General features: G+C 31.9%; 1 protein-coding gene across 1 annotated transcript in view; it reads left to right on the forward strand.

Moving 5' to 3' along the window:
- Window positions 1–5,660: 5,660 nt before the first annotated feature.
- Window positions 5,661–19,351, forward strand: part of LOC114335595 (retinal homeobox protein Rx-B) — a 42,613-nt gene continuing 28,922 nt past the window's right edge. The window contains exon 1 of the mRNA XM_050644099.1: window positions 5,661–6,169. Coding sequence (XP_050500056.1) covers window positions 5,748–6,169 — 422 coding nt within the window. The 5' untranslated portion in view covers window positions 5,661–5,747. The remainder of the gene's footprint in view (window positions 6,170–19,351) is intronic.

Raw genomic sequence — 19,351 nt, forward strand, 5'->3', positions numbered from 1 at the left:
GAAAAGTTATAGCGGATAGAATTTGTTTGTCTTGTATTTAGAGATTTGAGATAAGTGTTCTTGCATGCGGTCATGCAGAGCATGCTTCCATAATCTAATCTGGAGCGAACAAGAGCACTAACATTCTCATTAATACTTTTTTTCAGCTTTTCATTAGTGATGAGTTTTTAAAATCTTTATTTATTTAATTTAAGCAGTTCCTATTAGTGTTTTCAATGTGATGTCTCCATGTAAGTCGTGTATCAAACGTAACTCAAAATTTGCATTGGTCAAAAATTTTGCGTGGAACTCCGTTCAGATAAATAGCAGGAGAATGACAACTATATATTCTACTACACTAAATTGGATAACTTTATGTTTTAACGATGGAAATTTGAAACCAACTTCTGTCGACCACTTTATACGATCTGAACAGTGCACACACTGCACACCCCTAATTTGAGGCTTAGAAATCGAAAAAGGGACCATGATAGGTGAATGGCAAATTTTGGTCATTCTTTATATTTTCGAGGTCGCTGAATCTGAATATGAAGTTTATTTTTATCTAGAATTGGTGGAACATGTTCAAAAATCACATTTTTTGCAAAAATGCGAAAAATTAATTTAGATGATTTTTCAACTTTACCTCGCTGTATCTTTGGTTGCTGTAAATATTTTCTCTTAAAAATCTTACTGTGTTGTCTTTAAAATATTTAGATAACAACTAGCTTTATACAGAATGTTTATACAAATTAAAAGAGGAGTTGTTAATTTTTAAACATTTTGTCGTCAGAGTTCATTAGTTTCATGTTCACATAAAAATGTTGAGTGACAAACTTTTTAGTTTATAATTTTAACCAATACCTAATAAACTATAATTCATGCAGAAGTTTTCTGGAAAATTTCAAGTCAAAATATGCAATAAGAAAAAAGTTATGTTACTTTATAGACGAGTGGCACTCTTCCAAAAAAAAACGCTTATTTTTCGAGATACTGACTGGTGTTGTAAATGGCTAATTTTGGTCTTACACTATGTTTTTGACGGTACTGAAAACGAAAATAAGGTTTCTTTTAAATTTTAGATGGAGGAACATTGTCAAAATCGGAATTTTACCCTTCTTCTTCTTTTAGTGCCTATTCGTTTCAAATTTTGGCGATCATTCTGGCTATAATTATTTTATTAACTGATACTTTAAATAGATTAGTTGTTATTGTGGAGAACCATTTCCTCAGGTTCTTTAACCATGCTATTCTTCTTCTCTCCCAATTCCTCGCTTTCCGAATACTTTACCTTGAAGGATTACCTTCACTAATCTGTATTTAGTGCCGTTTCTCATTATGTGTCCGAGATATTCTAACTTTCTCCTTTTAATGGTATAATACGGTCTCGTTGGTTATCTTGTCCGTCCATGATATCCTTAGGATTCGCCTGTATAGCCACATCTGGAATACTTCAAGTTTTTTCTTCATTGCTTCAGTGAGTGTCCAGGATTCAACTCCGTAATACAATATTGAGAAGATATAACATCGTAGGAGCCTTATTTTTATCTCCAGATTAAGGTTGTGGCTTTTAAAGAGTTTGGCCATGTTATTGAATGCACTCCTAGCCTTCTCTATTCTACCTTTTATTTCTTGTGAGTGATCCTATTGTTCGTTTACTATTGTTCCAAGATAGTTATACTATTTTACTCGGTCCACTGGTGTATTATTGATAAGTAGTTGGGCTTCTCTAATTTTATTTTTGCTGATGATCATAAATTTAGTTTTTGATATATTTGCTTGAAGTCCAAGTCTTTCACTTACTTCATTTACTTTGTTTATTAGTTGCTGTAAACTGTTCAAACTGTCTGCAAAAATAACGGTGTCGTCTGCATAGCGGATGTTGTTTAGGCGTTCTCCATTTAGAAGTATTCCATGTTCGCAATTTTCCAAGGATTCACTAAATATTTCTTCCGAATATAGGTTAAATAATATAGGTGAAAGTATACAACCTTGTCTAACGCCTCGTAGAATCTGGATCGCTTCCGTTGGTTCAACTCCAAGATTCGTTCTTATTGTGGCTGATTGGTTCCAGTATAAATTTTGTAATATACGTCGGTCTTTATCATCCATTTGGGCTTTTGTTAGAACATCCATCATTTTTCGGTGTTGAACTGTATCAAATGCTTTTTGGTAGTCCACAAAGCAAGTGTAAATATCGCAAGTCATATCTCTGCATCTTTGAAATAAAACCTGTAGACTAAACAGTGCATCCCTTGTACCTACGCCTTTCATGAATCCAAACTGGGTGTCTTGTATTCTCTCTTCGCATAGCTTGTATATTATACGATGTATAATTTTAAGAAAAAGTTTTAATGTATGGCTCATTAGATTTATTAGCCTATATTCTCCGCACTTTTTTGCTCCCTGTTTGTTTGGTAAGGTAAGAAATTCTGAAACTAGCCAATCTTTTGGGATATTGCCTGTGTCATAGATATTATTAAAGATTTTACATAGTACCTATTCGTAAAGATTCATCATCAAGAAGTTTAAGAAATTCAGATTGTACTCCGTATGGTCCTGGAGCTCTACCTTCTGTTAGTGATATTATGGCTGCTCTTATTTCTGCCACTAGTATAGGTGCTATATAATGAGACAGAAATATTGAAACATGTACCATTCATTGTCTTTAGAAAGGTAAAAAATATATACTATAAAAATTTCAGAAAAAAATATTAAGATGGAACAGAGTTATTAAACGCAAAAATGTGATTTCATCACTTTTTAATTTTTAGGGTAAAATTACCATTTTGCCAATGTTTTCCCACGTAAAATTCAAAATAAACCTAATTTTCGTTTTCAGCACCATCAAAAACATAAAGTATGACCAAAATTAGCCATTCACCACACCACCGTGGTCATCACATCACACAGTATCTCGAGAAATATGTGTTTTTTTGGTGTGCCGCTCGTCTATAAAAGCACATAACTTTTTTCGTATTGCATATTTTGACTTCAAATTTTTCAGAAAACTTCTTCATGAATTATGTTTTGTTGTTGTGTTTTTTAATGTCAATTAAATGTTTTAAGTAAACATGAAATTAACGAAATCTGACGACAAAATTTTTAAAAATTAACAACTCATCTTTTAATTTGTATAAACATTTTGCATAAAGCTCATTGTTATCTAAATATGTACGTCAAAGATGACACAGTAAAAATTTCAAGAGAAAATATTTACAGCGACCAAAGATACAGCGAGGTAAAATTGAAAAATCATCAAAATTGTTCAGAGTTCGATCTTCAACTGCGTATGGTCGGTGCTGCTATAATATGGCGTAGAGGGCTAGACAATCAAATCGAGCGGCCCGCCCCGGGCGTCACTTTTAGGGGCGGCAAAATTTAACAATAAATAATAAAAATATTTTGTAAATATTAGAACCAGATCATATTTTTATAGCAACTACAAATTCGGACCGATTGAAAATAGCACGGAATCTTTAAAATCAAAAGGAGAGACAAGACGGCTTACTAAGGAATGGTTTTACCGTACATTGACTAACGGCGAAAAAGTTTTACGTACTTGGATGGCTTATTCTCCATCTAAAGCATAATTATTTTGCTTTTGTTGTCGTTTATTTGATAACGTAAATACATCGGATGGATCTAATTTTTGCTAATCTGATGGATTTAATACTTGGTGGAAATTAAATCCTAAGGTTTCAAGTCACGAATCAAGTGCACTACACATCCAAAATTATTGCAAATGGGAGGAGTTGGAGAGCAGACTTCAAAAAGGACAGACTATTGACAAAAAGAGCAAGACATAGTGACAAAAGAAATAAAGAAATGGCAGGAAATTCTTATCAGAATGTTTGATATTATAAGATTCCTTGAAAAACAAAATTTGGCTTTACGTGGACATATAGAAAGCGACACCAGTACCAAAAGACGGAACTTTTTAGAATTAGTTAATTTAATTGCAAAATACGATCCTGTACTTCGTGAACATCTTGTAAGTTCTAAAATGTGTGACAAAATTTCAATTACTTATATGTCACCACAAATACAAACGAATTTATTGCCATTTTGGGAAATAATGTTCGCCAACATATCATCGGGCAAATAAAAAATAAGGCTAAGTATTATTCAATAATTATATTCGACAGCACTCCAGATCTTTCTCCTAAAGATCAAACGAATCAGGTACCTATTAAGATACGTATCTAGTAATTGAAAATCAGGAAGTAAAAATAATGGAATCTTTTATAGATTTCATTGAAACTAAAGACAAAACTGCTGAATTAATTTCAAAGATGATTTTGGACAAGATTCAAGCTAATGTCCTAGATATAAGCAACTGTATGGCACAGTTATGGCTGGAATGTATTCAGGAGTTCAGCAAAGGATTCAAGAAATAAACCCTACAGCTGAATTCGTACCTTGCTCTTGCTCAAATCATTCGTTAAACCTAGTTTGTTTACACGCTGCCTCAGTTGAGGTGGATTCAGTAAATTTTTTCGGCACTTTAGAACGTTGCTATTATTTATTTTTCTCATCGGCACATCGTTGGGAAGTTATGATAGCAGCTACAGGCAAAAGCTTCTTAAAAAGGGTTCAAGACACGCGGTGGAGTGCAAGAGACGATGCCGTAAATGTGACATGGCATCATTACAAAGACATTCTCGTCACTTTGGAAAAACTGACAGAGGCATGTGAAAGCTTAAACACTAGGACAGATGCAGGTGCTTTACTAGTTTCGATACAGTCATTTTCATTTCTTTGTTTTTTTGTGCCTGTGGCAACCGGTGCTACATGAAGTAAAAGATGCACAAAAATATTTACAAACAAGGGGACTTGACATAAAATTGTGCGCTCAGAAAGTAAATGCTTTGCAGATAATATTGACAGAGAATTATTAAACGTGATTGTAAAACTTAGATAAACTTTTTTATTTAAAATCTAACCTGTATTATAATGCAAAATAATGATGACTATTCTCGCCGAAAAGTTCTCTATAATTAATGTATGTAATGTATAGTATACATTAAATTAAAATACCTAAATAAGAGGACGGCAAAATTGTCCTCCGCCCCGGGTAGCCGACACTCACGCTACGCCACTGGTTAATGGAAAATATGACCTCTAGCATCCATTAGTGGATTTTCACCCAAAGAAGAAGAAGAAGAAGAAGAAAAAAATTCCCCAATAAAAATTTATAAGTAAATCTTTAATCCAAACACATTTTTGAAAATCATATAAATAAATTAATTTAGTTTTTTACTGTTAGTTGTTTCCAAATAATATTGCTAAAATTCTTTAATCCTTCAATACAAAATTGTACACAGAAATACTTAAATTATTCTTGAATCACGTTCCCACAAGAAAAAAGGCAATTATTTCAAACCCACATCATTGCGATCCACGTGACCACCATCAAATATAACCCAAGAAAATTACGAAAACCAACAATAGGACCTGTGGTGCCCTTATCTCGACATAGTATTCACATGGTTTTCATTCAAACAAAAAGGACCCGACGCCCTGTTTCGCGCGTAAGCCACATCCCTCGCCGCTCGAGCCAATAGCGTGAAGTTTGACGCTGAAAACGAGGATCACAATTGGACAGAATTTCTGGACCTAATTGAGCTTGTTAAATATAAATTGACTAAAATAATAATGTCAGAAGTCAGTTTATCTGCTTAACTGAAGCTCGTAGCAATTGTTTGATTAAAAAATTATCGGTAAATTGATATAGATTGTTCTGATTATTTCCATTAATTAAAAGTATGGAAGGTGCGCCGTTTGACGATCAAAGTTTTAATGACTTCAACAACCAACCTTTGCCATCTTTGGCATCGACTCTTCTAAACAAGAATCAGGAAAACCTTAATGTGCATTCTATACAGGTGATGCTCGGGATTCAACAACAGCACGACATGTTTGGAAACATGGGATCACCGATGGAATACAAAGGCTCTCCTCAAAAACTGGACGGTTCTCCCATACACCACCAAGATTTGGGGATGTACTCACCCGGAATGGAAAATATTAACAACAACTCCAATGGGGTAAAGAGAAAAAATGAAGATGTAGTGCTACTTCAGTCGCATAACTTAAGTTCTACTGAAATTGGCAGTACGCAAAATACAAGTACGAAAAAGAATGACAAGAAGAAAAATGATAATGGAGTTAAAAAGAAAAAAACAAGGTAAGCAAATTAGTTCTACTACATAATTGAGAAATTAGAAAAATCATCTTTAATTTTATTTAAATTTATATTTTGTTTGAATTTAGAGAATATCTATATTTTTCAATTAATTTTTGTCGTTGATTTTTTCTATTAATTTGCTGCTTTTGTTCATGTCTGTGTCAAAATGCATGGTCTGAATTTTGGTTTGCTATAAACAGATTTAATTTAAGGACGAAGGCGCTAACTTTCAGCTCTAATACTTTTTAAAAGCACTAATTTTTTCGAATCTTGAGAAAAATAATAAGTGTTTTTGAAAAATTTAAACGCATAATGAAAGATTGCATTACTACCAAGGGCCGAAAGTCCCTGAAAGCTTTTATCATGTTTATTTTAATAAGTTACAGGGATAAAAAAAAAAGAGAAACTTGAGTGTGATTTTTTATTTCAAATATCTCATTCAAAAAAAACTTTTTTGTTATTCTACGGTAATAACCAAAATACCTAATAATAATTAATCATTATGATGTAATCTTTCATTCTGCGTTTAAATTTTTCAAAAATACTTGTTAGTTTTTTAGGATACGAAAAAAATTAATGCATTTAAAACACGTCGGCGCGAAATTTTGCGCTTTCGCCCTTATCTATCATCTTTCATAATACTTACATAATTATTTCACCTTTGTTGTTGTCGCGTTTTTCTCCGTTGCTTGACTTTTATTCTTTATTTTGTCCAATTGTTCGATATGTACTTTTATCATCTCTTTTATATTATTTATATAGGTACGACAGTTTTTAATCTTTGAATCATTTTCAAAGTGATCCAAGGATTTAGATTTGTTTAGATTAATTTTTTATTCATACCTTTAGTTTTCGCGCTAAGTCTATAATCTTTGATCATACTAATCGTTTGACCTAATCGTTTTTCTCCGGTGCTTGAAACATCTTTTTAATTTCGTCCATTTTCCTATATCTGATAATCTTTGTTTTTTAGTATTTATCTAGTATATATTTCTTTATCTTACTAGTCTAACTATTAATTTTCTTCAAAACCTCAGTTGTTTTTACCTTATAAACACTGTTTTCATAAAATATCGATTTTTTCACAGTCAGCTATTCACTCTTATTGTAACAAAAATAACAAAGAGCAGTTCGATTGAACCTAACTTACCTTAGTACAAATGTGTACGTAAAAAAGTTACAACCCTTTGAAGTAACAAAATGAAAATCGATTTTTTTCAATATATCGAAAACTATTAGAGATTTTTTATTAAAAATGGACATGTGGCATTCTTATGTCACCTTAAAAAAATAACAGTGAAACTTGTACACCTCATAAAATTTTATGTGGTTTTGTTCCCTTAAACCCCCCCGCCCCCACCAAACTTTTGTGTACGTTCCAGTTAAATTATTATTGAGGTACGGCTAACACAATATTTTTAAAACTATTTTCTTGTTAGTATTTTTTTGATAAGCCAGTTTTTATCGAGATGCGACTTCTTTTTTAATATGTTTACATAAAAATTTTAGGGGTTTTGTTCCTTTAAACACCCATAATGTTTGTGTACGTTCCAATTAAACTATTAATGTGGTATCATTAGTTAAACAGTGTTTTTAAAACGTTTTTGCCTCTTAGTATTTTTTCGATAAGCTACCTTTTATCGAGATATGGCTTCTTTTTTAATATGTTTCAAAAATAAATTTTAAGATTATTAACAGGTTTCTATCATCGTACTTGACAATATACAAATATATGGTGGATTCGACAAATATTCAAAATATTTCGATAAACACTTGCTTATCGAAAAAGTACTAAGAGGCAAAAAAGTTTTAAAAACATTGTGTTTAACTGATGGTACCACAATAATAATTTACTTGGAACGTACACACAAGATGGGGGGAGGGGGGTTAAGGGAACATAACCCTCATAAAATAATTTGTTTTAGATATATTAGAAAAACTCGATTTTAATTTTGTAACTTCAAAGGGCTGTAACTTTTTTTATGTGCACATTTGTACTTAGGTAAATTAGGTTCAATCGAACTAATTTTGGTCCCAGAATATGTGATTAAATTTATGACCTGCACTTTTGTTACACCCTGTATAACGCTTAAAATATAATATACATTTTATTCAGTGTTTAGTGTTACTCATATATTTCTAAATTATTCGAATCATCTGTACGTCTTCTATTAATTTTTGGATTTAAAATTTGTTTAAATGTTCTTACAAATTATTTTAAATATCTTGTGCTATCGGATTATATTTTTAAGACGTATGTTAAAAAGTATTTATACAAATAATGGTCACTATATGGTAATACGTCACTTAAGCTACTTCAATTGTTGATATATGTAGGTACATTTTTGTAGTTTTCACCTTTTAAGAAGTAGTAGGTATACTAATAATTTATTAACTACAGTACTTATTCTAATATGTTATTAAGTATAAAATATATTTTTGTTTTATGTACAGAATGAAAAATATTAATTTCTTTTCATTAAAATTATGTTTCATTCAATATCTATTCCTTAGAACTATTGTAAAATAGATAATTTTCATTTTCTCTGCTATATTGTACAGTATTGGGTGTCCCGAAAAGATTGGTCATAAATTATACCACACATTCTGGAGTCAAAAATAGTTCTATTGAACCTAACTTACCTTAGTACAAATGTGGTCATAAAAAAAGTTACAGCCCTTTGAAGTTACAAAATGAAAATTGATTTTTTATTGAAAATGTACATGTATCATTCTTACGGCAGGATCATCTTAAAACAAAATTATAGTGAGATTTGTCCACCTCATAAAATTTTATGGGGGTTTGGATTCCTTAAACCCCCCCCCCCCAAACTTTTGTGTACGTTCCAATTAATTCATTATTGTAGTACCATTAGTTAAACACAACGTTTTTAAAACTTTTTTGCCTCTTAGTATTTTTTCGATAATCGAGTTTTTATCGATATGCAGCTTCTTTTTTAATATATTTACATAAAAATTTTATGGTAGGTAGTTTTGTTCCTTTAAATAGGAACGTACACAAAAGTTTGGGGGTTTAAGGGAACAAAACCCCCATAAAATTTTTATGGGGTACACAAATTTTACTTTATTTAAGATGCTGCTGCCATAAGATTGCCACATGTCCATTTTCAATGAAATATCTCTAAGAGTTTTCGATACATGAAAAAAAGAATGATTTTCATTTTGTAACTTCAAAGGGCTGTAACTTTTTTTGTGTGCACTATTGTATATAGCTAAGTGAGGTTCAATCAACATATTTTTGACCCCAGAATCTGTAGTATAATTTATGACCAATCTTTTCGGGACACCCTGTATAGGGCAACATAGCAAATATCCCAATTCTCGAAGTCTCCCATTTTAGCTATTTTTTGCGTCGTTCTCAATCCTATAGAAGATAACAATATCTCTTTGTATTATGTCTGTTCCCTATTGTATTCATTTGTTAATTATCTTCTCTTTTTATCATTGACGATTTATTTTTGTTGATGTTCTTCACCGTACATTTCTGGACCTCGGAGGTAACCTACACTATATCATTTCGAGCAACTGTGTACTGTTTTAGCCTGTGATTGCAAAAAAGTTAGAGCACTTAGAATGTTATAAAAATCTGATACATCCCATAACTGTTTGAAAGACAATATGACTATATTTTACTTACTTTTTTTACTTACCTAGTACTAAGCCTCTCTACCTTTATGTGTAAGGCTGGTGGAGTTGAGTTTGACATTGTAGTCTCCATGCTTTCCGATCTTGTGTTAGGTTTCTTGCACTTTCCAATGTCAATCCTTTGTTCTCGAGTTCTTTTTTGATTTAATCTACACACGTAACTCTTGGTCTTCCTCTTTGGTTTTTCCCCTGCCCTCTCGTTTGGAACACTCGTTTTGTTAGTCTCTCGTTTGACATTCTACACACGTGCTCGAACCATGTAAGTTGTCCCTCTACTATTTTTTTATTGATTGGTTCTAGTTCTAGATTTTGTCTGATTGTTTTATTTTGTATTTTGTCTGTCCTCTTTCGGTTTGCTATTTTCCTCAGGAACCTCATTTCCATAGCATTGACTCTGGATTTTTGCCTCCCCGTCAATGTCTATGTCTCGCTGCTATACATGATTGCTGGTCTAACTAGTGATCTAACGACTGCCGTTTTTATTTTCTCCGAATATCTCTTTTTTCCCCAAAAATGTTTTCTCATAATGTTAAATGAGATTCCTGTTCGTCCCATTCTCTCGTTTATTTCCATGACTTGTTTACTATTTGATTCAATTATTACTCCTAGGTAGGTATTTAAAACCTTTCACTTGCTCTAGTTGTTTCCAGTCTAATTCTATTGCGTGTGTCTTCCTCGTATTTGAAATTATCATTGTTTTTGTTTTTTTCTGTAATAATTTTCATATTTATGTTTGATAGTACTTCTTCTAGGATTTCAAGATTGTTCTGTAAGTCTTCTCTGTTTTCTACTATCAATACCATGTTATCTGTAAATAGTAGCTCCGAAAATTGAGTCTCTTTCATTTGCCAGTATCCTAATGTTAGTTTTCTCATTCTTCTCTTGGCTTTCTTTATTGCTTCATCCAGTACCACCGAGAAAGTAGATTTCTCTTTATTGGTTCTTACTCTATTTGTATTATTTTTGTACATATCCTTTATTACTTTCTATCATGTGTCTGTCGACTCCCCTTTCTTTTAGTGTCTTTCATACGTCCTTTCTTCGGTTCTGTCAAACGCCTTTTCCAGGTCGATGAAGCATATATATGTATCTCTCTATTCTTATTGATTACCGTCTTACTTACTTATCTTATTGTGAATATTAGGTCTTACGTGCTTCTGTCCTTCCTGAATTCACACTGGTTATCTTCCATAGTTGTTTCTATTTGGGTTGTTATTCTTGTCTCTATTATTCTTGTGAATACCTTCCCAAGGATACTTAATATGGTGATACCTCGAAAATTATTACAGTTTCTCTTGTCTCCCTTTTTGTGTATTTTTAGTATAATGCCTTTCTTAAAGTCCTTTGGTATTTCTGCTCTATTTATGATATCATTCATTAGTTCTTTCATGCTGTCCATTCTCTCTATTCCCATGAATTTTATCATTTCCTGGGTGATATGATCCTTTCCTGGTGTTTTGCCTAATTTTAGTCTTTCTATTGCTTTCCCTAGTTCCTTTTTTGTTATGGTTTCCACTTGTTCTTCATTCATTTCTTGTATCTCCACTATATTGTCCTTGTCTGCATGTGTTAGTTCTTTGAAATGTTCTCTCTATCTTTCCATTATTTGTTTTTCTTCTGTTAGTACGTTTCCATTCTTGTCTTTTATATCCAGCATCGTGTGCTCTTTCTTTTGTCTGAGTTACTTTAATGCGCCTTGGAAGAGTTTTTGGTTTTCCCTATAAGTTTTTGTCATTTTTTGTCCAAACCTCTCCCATGACCTTTTCTTTCCTGTTTTCACCGCTATTTTAACCTCTTTCCTTTTTTTCTTTATATGTCTCGTAATCTTCCGGGTGCTTTGTGCTTAGAAATTTCTTCCATTTGTCTTTTTTGTTCTTCATTTTCTCTCGTATTTCGTCAATCCACCATCGCGTTCTCCTCATGTTAGTATTAGCTATTTCTGCCTTCGCGCAAGTTTCTTTAACAGCTCCTAAAATGGTTTGGTTTGCAATTCCATTTTTTATTTAGGTGCACACCATTTTTATAGAGTTTAAGACGGTTTAAGTGTGGATAATGTGGTGGAAGCTGTAAGTATTTTCTTGAAGCAACTTGTCAATTTTTTATTGAATATGACCTTTGTTTGTGTGGTTTCATGATTTCATACTGAAGATTTCATACTCCGATTTCGTTGAGCCTCCTTCGACTTTCATGAAAATTGGTAAGTGTGGATATCTCAAGGAACAAAAGCGTCAAAAGCGACATAGTGTCAACTTACGCTTTTACCCTAGGGGAGGATGCCCTCCCCTCTCGTAGGTGAATTTTTTTAAATAACCATCGCTAGAGGGACAAATTCTAAGTAAAATTTGTTATATAAAGTTATTAAAATAAATCAATACTTTTTGAGTTATTAAATATAAAAGATTTGGATTAAAGTAAATTGCACGTTTTAAACCATTAATGAATATAAAAAATCTAATAAATTTCGTACTCGAAAATCCTTTTAATGTTAATTCAAAGTGAGTTAAGTATAGCTAATTAAATGTATATTTTTTCGGTGAGTATACAAAAGTATTCAAGCTTAAATGAAGGAAAAATTATGCATTTTATAACATCTTCTTCTTCTTCTTCTTCTTCTTCCTATTTATTAGCAATTCTGCTTGTTGGAGGTTGTCACTCCATATTTTGCGCGGTCGGCCGATATATTTCTTTTACCGATTGGTGATTTATCGCTTGCTATTTTGACCACACGTGTCTCCACACTATACACTGTACGTTACATTGTCTTCCGATATCTTCACTCCTCTTTCGATCTCTCACTGTATTTCCTGTAATTCTTCTCACTACTCTCATCTCTGCCGTTTCCAATAGTCTTTGTGTTGTGGCTGTATCGGGTCTTGTTTCTGATGCATATGTCATTATTGGTCTTACACTGGTTTTATAAATTCTTGTCTTCTTTTGTCAAAGTTCTCAGAAATATCAGTTGATAGCAATACAATTTATGCTCTCCAAAAAATTTTCAAAATTTATGCTCTAAAATTTTTTCCAAAAAAATGTTATTGTATTTTTTTTAGAGTAACTCCGTTAATTTTTATGATATCAGGTTCATCTAAAACTATTTAAAATTTAATTTCAAGGGTTACTAAACCCCTTACTTTTTGTTAAATTTAATATAAAAGATTAAAGGGTCCCGGTTACATGGTTACGTTTCTATCTTGGTAATTATTCAACAGAAATCGCAAAACAAGTAAAATATTTTATTAAGAGGAAACAGTAGCGATCAACAGGTAGCGAAAACGCGTTCCAAGATTGCGGCTGTAATTTTAAATATTTTTTCGAGATATTTGGCACACGTATTCTTAATATAATAAAGAATGGCGGTACAGAGCCCAATTTGAAAAATATATTAATATGTGGAAATTACTCTGTAATTAATTAAAATATTAAAAAAACGAGCCTGTACCGCCGTTAAGAAGAACAAAAAAATACACTTTCTTCAAATAAACTTTTTTATCCGATGCCTAGATTTTGTGTCATTTTGGAACTACTAATACGAGGCCACCACTTAACACCACAAAGTATACGAATACTGGTCCTAGTATTTTAAAAGCGGAAGTAGAGAAAGCCATCAAACAGAGCAAAAATGGGAAATCTCCAGGCCCTGACCAAATACCATCAGACTGGCTCAAACTTCTGGATGACGATAATGTCTCACAATTAACAAACATTTATAACCATATATACGAGACTGGAATGATGCCACAGATATGGTTGGAGTCTACATTTATTCCACTCCCAAAAAAACCTAATACATCATCATGTAAAGACTTTAGACTAATTAGTCTCATGAGCCACTCTCTCAAGCTACTTCTTAAGATAATTCTTAATAGAATCAAGCAGAAATGTGAAGAGACAATGGGAAACAAACAATTCGGTTTCAGAGAAGGATTGGGAACAAGGGAAGCTTTGTTCTCAATGTTAACATTACTTCAACGATCATGGGAAGTACAGAAACCAATTTACGTCTGCTTTATAGATTTTGAGAAGGCGTTTGATAGAGTTCAACATGATAGGTTGTTTGAATATCTAGAAATGATTGGAATAGATGATAAAGATCTGAGACTTTTACAACATCTATATTGGAATCAAGAAGCTTCTATTCTGGTAGACGGCAAAGAAACAGACAAAATTTGCATTCAAAGAGGTGTCAGACAGGGTTGTGTGTTATCCCCAACTTTGTTTAACGTATACTCAGAAATAATTTTTAATGAAGCCTTGGAAGGACAATGTGGAGTTCGAATCGGGGGAGAAACTATTAACAACATCAGATATGCAGACGACACCGCGATCATGGCTGAAAATATCGAAAATCTTCAATTCCTTATTGATCGAGTCACTAGAGAATGCTCCAATAACGGACTTAACATAAATACAACAAAGACAAAGTTACTTGTGGTTAGTAAACAAGACGTCGGCCCTATGCAACTAATTGTCAGTGATGAATCAATAACAAAAGTTAACCATTTTAAATACCTAGGATGTTGGATAAACGAGACACTAAATCCGGATGAAGAAATTAAAACTCGTATAGAAATTGCAAGAGGAGCATTTATGAAACTTATATCTATTCTGAGCAACTCTCAGCTGAATTTACAACTAAGAATCAAGTTCCTAAAATGTTATGTGTATCCTGTATTACTATATGGATGTGAAACCTGGATCATGAAGGTTAACATGATGAACAAATTAGAAGCCTTTGAGATGTGGTCGTATCGTAGAATGCTCAGAATATCTTGGGTTCAACGCATTTCAAACAGAGAAGTCTTAAACAGAGTAGGTCAAGGCGAAGGTGACTTAATGAAGATGATAAAAAAGAGAAAACTTGAATATCTGGGGCATATAATGAGAGGTAGCAGATACAGGATGCTGCAGTTAATACTCAATGGAAAGATCGACGAAAAAAGAGGAATTGGTCGAAAGAAATATTCATGGCTCCGAAACCTTCGTCAATGGACTGGCTTATCAGCAGATCAATTGTTACATGCCGCACAAGATCGAGAACGATATCGGCAAATTGTTATGGAAGCTACCCACGCCTAAAAATTTGGGCACGGTACTTAAAGAAGAAGAAGAATGAAATAAACAATTTTAGTAGTTCCAAAATGACACAAAATCTAGGCATCGGATAAAAAAGTTTATTTGAAGAAAGTGTATTTTTTTGTTCTTCTTAATGGCGGTACAGGCTCGTTTTTTTAATATTGTATTTATTTACAGAGTAATTTCCACATATTAATATATTTTTCAAATTGGGCTCTGTACCGCCAATCTTTATGATATTACGAATACGTGTGCCAAATATCTCGAAAAAATATTCAAAATTACAGCCGCAATATTGGAACGCGTTTTGGCTACCTGTTGATCGCTACTGTATCACCTTAAGCAAATACTAAAATTTGTTTTTGTCATTGTTTACGTATAGGTATTGAGTATTTTTTTTGGAGTTATTAAACGCTTTTCTTTACTTTTTTCTTTACAGTTTTTTACAATGTAGAAACTTGAAACTTTTACGGATTGTAGCTAATGATATGAACTATACATAATTTCAATTTTTACGTTAATTGTTTACGTTTTGTTTCATTAATAAACAATAAAGTTTTAAATTTTGAACGCTCATATATTTGTTTATATATAAATCGGCGTTTATTCGTGTCAAATTTCAAAAAACTTCAACCAAAACTCGAATTCAAAAAATTCGTGTTTTTATCGTAGTCTTAGAAAAACCACCGGTAGAGACGTTTTGTGCTACAATTAACATTAGAATTCGTTTTGTCGTATTAATTAATTAAACGCTTTTCTTTAGTTCAATCGTTTGGGTCAAAGCTTTGGACGTTAATTTGACTGCCTTTTCTTCAATGCAAATGACTAAAAATTTGCAGACATATGCATTCGCGGGAATAATACACGAATAGTCAATAAAAAAAATTTTTATTTATTGTTTAAATAAAAAACTATTTTAACGGAAAATGCTTAAATTCTCTTGTTTTTTACAATGAAGAAACTTGAAACTTTTACAGATTGTAGCTAATTATATGAACTATACATAATTTCACTTTTTACGTTAATTGTTTACGTTATGCTTCATAACTAAACAATAAAGTATTAAATTATTTGCCGATTCCGATTACTTTTCATGTTTGTACATTATATGTTTTATACATATTTTAATAAACATGACGTTATATTTTAATGTTTGAAAAGTGTAGGACTAAAAAGTAAAAAATAAAAAAAATATGAAAAAAATATTTTTAAGAAACGCTTTTCTTTAGTTACGAGTGGCTAAAATTAAACATATTATAAAAAATCAATTAAAAAGCAAAAAATAAAAAAGAATGAAAAAATCTAACATATTTGTTAAAGAAAAGCGTGGTGCGAAAACCGTTTATTCGATGAAGATGCGCCACGCTTTTCTTTGACGAATGTGTTAGATTTTTAAAATTTTTTTTATTTTTTGCTTTTTGGTTGATTTTTTTATAATATGTTTAATTTTAGTCACTCGTAACTAAAGAAAAGCGTTTCTTAAAAATATTTTTTTCATTTTTTTATTTATTATCAAAAGAAAAGAAAATTACAAATATTTGAAAAATTTTGATTTTTTTTAAATCATATTTTTTCCAAAATATGCATGCTAAACCGGTCAAAATTTCTGAGATCATTACTTATGCTAATTTAAAGAAAGTCTTATAGAGATTACTATAAATTTTAATTTTTGTGTAAATGACGTATGTTTAATTTTTCACTTTTTCGTAAAAAATTCGAAAGGGTTCTCTTATTTTCATCATAACTTGCTTAATTTTGATGGTGTCGACTTCTTCAGAAGCTCATTTGATAGGTATTCGTATGTACTTTGACAAGTGTTTGTAGGTATATTTTATAAAATGCCTCCTTCTCCCGTCATTTAAGCTTGAATACTTAGATTTGAGTACTCGCCGACAAAAATATACATTCAATTACTCATAACTCACTTGGAATTAACACTATATGTATAGTTCTTCGAGTAAGAACAATAACTTTCTTATTAAATATAGTTTTTGAGTTATTTGTGAAAAACCGATTTAAAATATGCATTTTTTTCACGAAAAATTAAAACTTTTAATCTTTAACTCAAAAAGTATTAATTAATTTTAATAACTTTATAAAACAAATTGTACCTATAATTTGTCCGTCTATCGATTTATGGTATTATTTTTAATACAATAATTTTCACCCCCCAGAAGGGGTGGCATCCGCCCCAGGGTAAAAGTGCAAGTGCGCACCATGGCACTTTTGTTTCTTGGGTATCCTATAACAACTCATCAATTTGCATGAAGATATATTGAGGTTCAACTAAATCGGAGGTGAAAACATTCCGTGACTGCACTCATCCGCTTTTTTAAAATTACTGTTTGGTGCTCTATTAATTTGTAACTTATTATACTGAGCACTGTCAGTGACAACAACAGATTATACAGGCAGATTGGAGATTAACTGTTTAACTATTTTTCGTAATTTTCTGCATTCATAATATCATCATGCTAATTTCGCGACTTGGTACCTGATGTAAGAATCACAGGGGCATACGGCATGATACTGATTTGCTCAACCCGTGTAAGATAACCAATTTACTTCCTTTTGAAATATTTTTGAACAAGCCTTTACCACTATCATCTGACAAGCTGTATGGCTTAGTCAGTATTGCCTGCCAAGGTAAAACAGTATATGTGAAAAAAATCGATTTTTGAATTTGCCGCCGAAACTGGGTAATTTTTTCCTCTCTTTCTTATGCAATTTTTTGTTTATTTCTATCTCATTTAGTTTTCAAAATTGGACACTGGTAAAACAGTATATGAGTACGTGTACTTGCGTCTCTGCTATGGTAAAACAGTATATTCGACAAACTCTACAAAGGCAGAATAGTATACATCATCATACACTGCTTATTCTTGGTATTATGTTATATCTATTTTTTGAAACTCTACTGGTAAAACAATATATATGTGGTATATGCTGTTATACGGTAACATATTTCATAAAAACGGTGTCCCAATTCCAATGGTAAAATAGTATAAACATTTCATATACTCTTTTACCATAGTATGACCAATGGGAATTTTTATCTCCCCCGACGGTATATACGTATAAAGTCTTTTATATACTCTTTGGGTATACTGGAAAAATGGTAAAACAGTATATGTCATTTTTCAAGCACATTTGAAAAAACTATACATATTTGCTGTTATAATAATTATTATAATAACATGCTTTTTTTATATTCCAATTTTCACTTGTCTAACTTTATAAATGACAAAACGGCACAACCAGAACAAAAAGTCATTTATCTCAAAACTCACTTTTTTCACATATACTGTTTTACCTTTGCAGGCAGAGTGTACGTACAAAGGCTTCATTAACATACGCAATAGGCTTGCGTTCACTTCTGTAGTATTTAATATTGTCTAAATACTTAAGATGAAGGAAGAGAATATCATTCGGTTCGAGTAATAAATGTCGATTCTATTTAGTTTTATTTCATTTATATCCCGATTATTTTATACAATTCTGTAGAGAAAACTCACACTTCCAGTCCACTCGTAGGTACGTCTCTTTGTGCCTTTTTTCTGCAAAAACTTCAATGATTATCTACACGACAACGCCCAGTCTCATGAAAATGGTAAATTATATTTCTAATGAACTGTTCGTCATAGTCCCTCAAATGTGTCACAGTTGCTTTCTGTTTAGCAGGTGGTGTAACGGGAAATCTTTGGGAATTATTTGAAACTGTGTTTGTTATGTTAACATATTCGCTTTTTGAATTATCCTTATCCTAATTATCCTTGATTATATTCAGGAAACAGTGTTTACATTTTAAACACTTTGTAAACCTTCCCTTTGGATTTCAGTGTCAATCTGATTGGTTTACTCGTGCTACACTTAACCGTCTCCATTCTATAAAACAGTTTTTAACACGCGTATTCGCACTTTTCTTTATGAGACTGGAAAAGGCAATGAGACGGATTCTGTAAAAATCATCCGTGAAACTTTTTTTGCATAATTTTGTCGTTTAAAAGAAAAATTAGCATTGTGGTTTTGGTTGATTCTGATTCCCTTCTGTTTAGTTTTATACAGGGTGTTAGTAAATAAGTATGACAAACTTTAAGGGGCAATTTTACATGAAAAAATAATGACAGTTTGCTCTATAAACATATGTCCGCAAATGCTTTGTTTCCGAAATACGGGGTGTTGAAATTTTTATTTCAAACTGCCACTCTATTTATTGCTCTAAGACTTTTGTATTCATCAAGAATACAATCAAGAATTTTGTATTCATCATTGGCGCGCCTACGGGTAATGGTCTGAATTTTTTTAAAGAAAAAAATAGTACGCCACTGTGATATTTCACACTAAAATTATTTTTAAATTCTATGTTTAATTTATGATAAAAATCCTTTCTTGACTTTTTTTCATATGGTGCTCCGTTTTTATGCAAAAAAATAAAATAATATT

The sequence above is a fragment of the Diabrotica virgifera genome, chromosome 2 (assembly GCF_917563875.1).
Source record: "Diabrotica virgifera virgifera chromosome 2, PGI_DIABVI_V3a".
NCBI classification, from domain to species: Eukaryota; Metazoa; Arthropoda; class Insecta; order Coleoptera; family Chrysomelidae; genus Diabrotica; species Diabrotica virgifera.